The 5,999-nt window shown below is 37.3% G+C and overlaps 2 protein-coding genes across 2 annotated transcripts; one reads left to right on the forward strand and one right to left on the reverse strand.

The window, feature by feature from the left end:
• Window positions 1–223: 223 nt before the first annotated feature.
• LOC125861430 (uncharacterized) lies at window positions 224–750 on the reverse strand. Its single transcript, XM_049541330.1, has 2 exons — window positions 502–750; window positions 224–415 (listed from the first exon to the last, which is right to left on the reverse strand). The coding sequence occupies exons 1-2, from the start codon at window positions 748–750 to the stop codon at window positions 224–226; spliced, it is 441 nt and encodes a 146-aa protein (XP_049397287.1).
• A 4,359-nt stretch (window positions 751–5,109) lies between these two features.
• LOC125861431 (uncharacterized mitochondrial protein AtMg00810-like) lies at window positions 5,110–5,730 on the forward strand. The gene is made up of 2 exons (XM_049541332.1): window positions 5,110–5,377; window positions 5,462–5,730. The coding sequence occupies exons 1-2, from the start codon at window positions 5,110–5,112 to the stop codon at window positions 5,728–5,730; spliced, it is 537 nt and encodes a 178-aa protein (XP_049397289.1).
• The last annotated feature ends 269 nt before the right edge of the window (window positions 5,731–5,999 follow it).

Genomic DNA, 5,999 nt, shown 5'->3' on the forward strand with positions numbered 1-5,999 from the left:
CATACCTTAGGTGAGCAGGTAGAGATTTCAAATCTAACTTGGGTGCTTCTTCAATTGAGGGTTTTGGTGGAGACCCTAATTCGTGATCTAATGATTCCACCATACCTCTTTGTGCTCCCACAATTGCCAAATTAAGGCAGGCCGCCATCTCTTGATCTTCAGTATCTCCATCAATGTCATATCCCACCAAAAATCTTTCCAAGGGATCCTCGGAAGTAATATGCTATGATTCTACGGCTAGATCCACAACAGTAAGGGTGGATAACTCTTCATAGACAGAAGGCAATTCCATAGAGCGATAAACATCAAACACTTCAACCTTATCATGAGCTCTCATGGTTAACTCTCCAGCTTCTACATCAATCAATTGTCGCCCCGTGTCAAAGAAAGGATGCCCCCAAAATAAATGGAACTTCTGAATTAGGCTCAAAATTTAGAACTACAAAGTCCACATGAAAGATCAATGAACAATCCCACTTGCACCAACATGTCTTCTACTACCCTTTCTAACCTCGCAATAGATCTATTCGCCAGTTGTAGAATGACAGTGGGTGGTTTTGGACTTTTCAACCCAAGTTTCTTGTATAAGGATACCAGCATGAGATTAATGCTAGCACCAAAATAACATAAACCCCTGGCATGGACACTTTGTCCAATAGTAATTTGAACAGTGAAGCTACCCAGATCCTTCAGCTTCTTGGGTAGTCTATTCTGAATTTGAGAACTGAAGTCCTCAGTAAGTGCTACCATTTCATACTCCATTAAACTTCTCTTTTTTGCCACTATCTCATTCACATACTTGGCATACTTAGGGATTCACTGGAAAATATCAACCAAAGGCAGGTTAATGTGAACTTGTTTAAGGAGAGAGAGAGAAACTTACCGAAGCATTCATCTTCATTCTTCTTCTTGAACTTCTATGAAAAAAGAAAGGGTGGTTTCACTTGAAGAACCCTCTTCTCAACATTTAAGTTTTTTACCACCTCTTCTTGTTTCTTCCCTTCACTGACTACTTCAATATCTCTCTTCTTTGGAGCTAGTTCCTCTAGTTATAGCCCAATTCTGGTATTCACCGCATTCAATTGCTTTAGGTTGGACTAAGTATTACCCGACAGACTTCCTTGTGGACACATATTGAGCGTAGTAGCTATTTTCGCAACTTGATTTTCCAGATTCATCTGCGATATTTGGATGTTCCTCATGTTTTGATCCTGCCTATCAACCCTTGCATTTGTTTTTGCATTTTTAGTACTGTTCTTACCAATTCCTACCATCATCTTTTGGAACAAATCTCCATTAGTCATTCCCCCTTTCTGTGCACTTTAATTACTGCCTTGGCTATTATTTTGAAATTGCTTCCCATATCCTTGTGGTCGGTATTGGTTGGACCCTTGCGCCTGATTTTGATTTCCACACCATGAAAAGTTAGGATGCTTTCTCCAACTCGAGTTGTATGTATTACCATAATTTTGCGTACCTCCACCTCCTTGAGCATTACCCACATAGTTCATGGAGTCTGTATTTGCTTCACGGTATTCAGTTACATGTTGTTCACTTCCACAGACTCCGCACCAACCAACAAATTATTGTATAGCATTCACCGGTGATTGTTAATTTAGTGTGATTTCTTGAATTACATGGCTATATTATGGTTCATTGCATCTAATTTTGCATTTATAGCAGTAACTTGATCCACATCTAGAATTCTTGCAACCCTTACTGTCGTGGTCCTTGGTACCTTCCCATTCCATTCGGGGTTTCCCTCCGACAGTCTGTCTAGAAGGTCAAATAGTTCCTCATGGGTCTTTGCCAAAGCTTGTCCACTTGCTACACTATTAAGAAGTACTCATGCATTATGATCAAGACCTTCAAAGAAATTGTGAGCGAGTACCTCGTTCTCTGCGGACAAGCATTTAACATTTGCTTAAATCGAGCCCATGCTTGGTATATATCTTCTCCATTTTTTTGCTTGAAGCTTACTATTTCACTCCTCAACCTTGCAGTTTTTCTCGATGGAAAGAATCAAATCAAGAACCTCTTCGCTAAATAATCCCATGTAGTGATGGAATTTGTGGCTCTGTATCTAACCACTTCCTAGTTGTTCCCACTAATGAAAGTGGGAAAAGAGTCAACACCACATAATAAGGTAATACCCCATTCGTTAAGTATGTATCGCTTATTTCTAGGAAGTTTCTAATCTGCACTTGGGGATCCTCGTGAGGAAGATAATCCTAAGGTAAAGCATGTAAATTAGATCAGTGACTGTTCTTAAACTCAAGTTAAAGAGGGGTAATTCGTAATACTTCAGCATATAAATATGCCCAAGATCAGCCATCATCAAAAAGGGAGAAATTGATGGTTTGACATATCTTTGAAAAAGAGGTTTTGATGATGAGAACATGAACCAGGTTCATATAACATGTCTCAGACTACAAAATTAGTAAAAGACGGAAAGAAGAACTCCGACAGATATAAAAAGGAAACGTTTGTTTTAAAAAGTAATTAGAGTCGAAAGAGGAAAACATTAAAAATGGAAGAGTCCAACGCAAATAAGGAAAAGAGGCACACGAGTTCAAAAAGGAAAAGGATTAGCATTCAAGGAAAACTAAAATCTTTCCTTGTACAAATTTGTTGCTAAAATCAGTCTCTATAAAAGGACAAGGTGGAAGCATGAATAGAGTATTCTTTGCCAATTCAGAAATCAAGAGACTTTCTAAGGCAAACGTACAAGAACTTAGTTCTTGCACTAGGGGTAAGGTTTCTTCAGTACGTTAGAAAACAAAAGCAATATTCCTTGAAGCTAGAAGTAATAGAAGAAAACTTTGATTGTTTTGAGGATTCTTCCACTGAATTTGGACTCAAACTAGATGCAAAAGAACACTTTGAAGCTGTCAAGAGTGACTGATTTTCATCAACAACCTATTCTTTGTGTTTATCCAGAAACAAATCTATTTGATATGTGACCTGTAAGAAAAGAAAAATTATAATTATCCACGGCTTCAAAATAAAGTTGAAGATCTTAGCTCAAATTTTGTTACAGTAGATGAAATGACTTACATCACCAGCATAGTGTAAAATGGTGAAGTCAGAACGAGCCAACTTGGGCTAGCTTAATCGTTTATGGTTTTGGAAAGTCTGCTAGAGCTTCTGTGCAAACATTTCATGAGTTGATCTTGGAATCATACAGCAAAAAAACAAAATAGCAGTAGTCTGAATATCCTAAGCCCTAAGATGACTATATATAAGGTAAAAAGAAGGGATATTTTGACCATCTAAACATTCAGAATGAATAATAACAAAAGCTACTAATAAAATAGTTCTTATTCAAAATCAGCTTACCAAGGAGTGCATAATACCTCCTGGTTTTTGAGCAAGAGAAAAAATTGTTAAAATATGTTACTGGAGAAACAAAGGAAAGAAATTAAATCTTGGTCCATCAATTTTTTTAATGTAAATTAGAGAATGAAATCAACATCATCACAAGGTTTACATGGAACATATGCTGCAGATATCTTTGCTGGAAATAAGATTTCGGTCACTTAGCTCCCTCGAGTTGAGCCAACTTACAAAAAAAGTGTGATTTCAACCTTCAGTGATATAATAAAATTTCTGGATTTTTCTTGATGAAATTGCGATATATTTGCATATCTCAACCTTCATAACCTCTCTTGTATATATTTTCTTCTTTGATTGGTAAGGCCAGCCAAAATTTGATCCCGCACTGAGTCAAAAATCAGATTTTTGTCACTCCCCGAGGCCCAGGACGTGGTCACAGGATCTAGGATCATGAGTGACCCAAAGCTAACCCTGCTACCATATCATAAGCATAGTTGAAGATTTTCAACATAATAGTCATAATGTGCGGAAGCTAGAAACATATCATAAAATGAAATGATGGGGAGTACCCATTATAAGTTTGAATATATATTACTGAATTTAATGAAAAATGAAAGATCAAACTCAAACTAAAACTGAATCTAAATTATGTCTAAATAAAAGCCTCTACTGGCAAGAGATATTGAGATATGTCCCCAGCTAACTCTAGCAAAACTGAAACTAAAAGACTGAAAATGGAAAGATAACATGTCACTCATTCTTGAAGAATAAGGACTCACCACTGATGTTGCTTAACTGGAGATCGGGAATCGATCTATCCGTGATCTGAATGCTGAGGACCTGAACCTATACATCACAAGAAGATGTAGCTCAGAGTATGCGTCAGTACTTGAAGGGTACTGAGCATGCATGATAGAATAAAGTTGAACAATATATACATATATATAATAGAGCATCTTGATCAAATATATAAAATGAACATGGAGAATATGCTAAACATACTGAATGTGAACTAACTGAATGTAGTGACCAAGTACATAACATGCTGCAACTGAATACTGAAAATGTAACTGGTAACCTAGTCAATACACTAAAATTTGACTGTGGGAGCTACTAATAACCGACATAAAACCACATGAGCTAAATGTGGAGTTCGATGTATACGGCCCATTGAGAGGACCCAATATACCTTGCTAAGGGTATAGAGGCATGACTAGCGTGATCACTAAGTATAATGCCCACATAGAAGACTTAACTATGGGGGCACGTAGTTCTGGGACTATGAAGGTGACTGACCCTAGTACAACTCGGTATTAAGCCTACTCTTAATAAAATGTATCAGATACAACAAAACTGTAATAAAATGAATAGATCGAGATTCTTAAGGGATATGCACAACAATATGGTGTGCATTACCAGGAAACATTTGTTCATGCAGTAAGGTATGACACAATCAAGCTTATTCTTGCATTTGCATCTCATATTTCCTGGCAGATTTATCAACTTGAAGTCAAATCGGCCTTTTTGAATGGTTTTCTTGCTGAAGAGATCTTTGTAGAGCAACCTTATGGTTTCTCAATTCTTGGAAAATAGGATCAAGTTTATCTCTTAACGAAGGCCTTGTATGGCCTAAAACAAGCCCCAACGGCATGATATGAGGGGATGGACAATCATCTCATCCAACTTGGCTTTAGTAGAAGTCAAAGTGAAGCTACTTTGTATGTGAAAGTCACTGTAGGTGAGTCCTTAATTGTCTTAATTTATGTAGATGACATGTTTGTGACAGGAAGCAAAATTGAACTAATCCAACGGTTCAAGGATGAAATGAAGAAAATCTTTGAAATGACTGATCTTGGTGTCATGAAGTACTTCCTTGGCATGGAAGTGTTGCGGTCGAGTGATAGAATTTTCATATGCCAGCAGAAATACATTTCGGATATTCTAAACAGGTTCAAAATGCAAGACTACAAACCTATGAGTACTCTAATCTCCACTGGTGTGAAACTTGGAAAGGATGCGGATTTCGAAAAAGTGGATGATAGTATGTAATAAGCTTAATTGGCAGTCTTCTATATCTAACTGCAAGCAGACCTGGCATTCTATTTGTTGTAAGTTTTCTCTCTAGGTTCTTGCATTCTCCAAGAGACACACTTCACAATGGCTAAAAGAGTGTTAAGGTATATTAAAGGAACCAACAAGTTTGGAATTTTTTTCCCAACATCTGCTGAAGTAACTATGAACCTGATCGGGTACTCTGATAGTGAGTGGGTTGGCGGAGTTGATGATTCAAGAACCACCTCTGATATCTTTTCTGTTTGGGGACAAGTTGTTTTAGTTAGAGCTCTAGAAAACAAGAAACTACAGCTCAATCAACAGCAGAAGCTGAGTACATAGTTGTTGCATCTGCTGTGAATCAAGCTATCTGGCTAAGGAAGGTGTTGAAGGACTTGGGCCATGAACAAATAGAAGCTACCAAGATCACGTGTGACAATAGTTTAGCAGTTTCAATCTCAAAAAATCTAGTGCTTCATGGTCGAACTAAGCATATCAAGATCAAGTTTCATTTTATTAGAGAAGTCTAACAATCTAATGAAGTGTTGCTTGTTCATTGTATATTTGAGAACCAGCTAGCTGATATTTTCACCAAGTCATTACCAAAGGAA

Source organism: Solanum stenotomum, chromosome 4 (genome assembly GCF_019186545.1).
Source record: "Solanum stenotomum isolate F172 chromosome 4, ASM1918654v1, whole genome shotgun sequence".
Taxonomy (NCBI): Eukaryota; Viridiplantae; Streptophyta; class Magnoliopsida; order Solanales; family Solanaceae; genus Solanum; species Solanum stenotomum.

Excerpts from the sequence above, each read along its gene's own strand:
- LOC125861430 (XM_049541330.1), bottom strand. The coding sequence starts at position 750 with ATGGTAGCACTTACTGAGGACTTCAGTTCTCAAATTCAGAATAGACTA. Across the intron at positions 416-501 it reads CTATTGCGAGGTTAGAAAGG|AAGTTCCATTTATTTTGGGG; the intron begins GTAGTAGAAGAC and ends AGCCTAATTCAG.
- LOC125861431 (XM_049541332.1), top strand. The coding sequence starts at position 5,110 with ATGTTTGTGACAGGAAGCAAAATTGAACTAATCCAACGGTTCAAGGAT. Across the intron at positions 5,378-5,461 it reads TTTCGAAAAAGTGGATGATA|GTTCTTGCATTCTCCAAGAG; the intron begins GTATGTAATAAG and ends TTTTCTCTCTAG.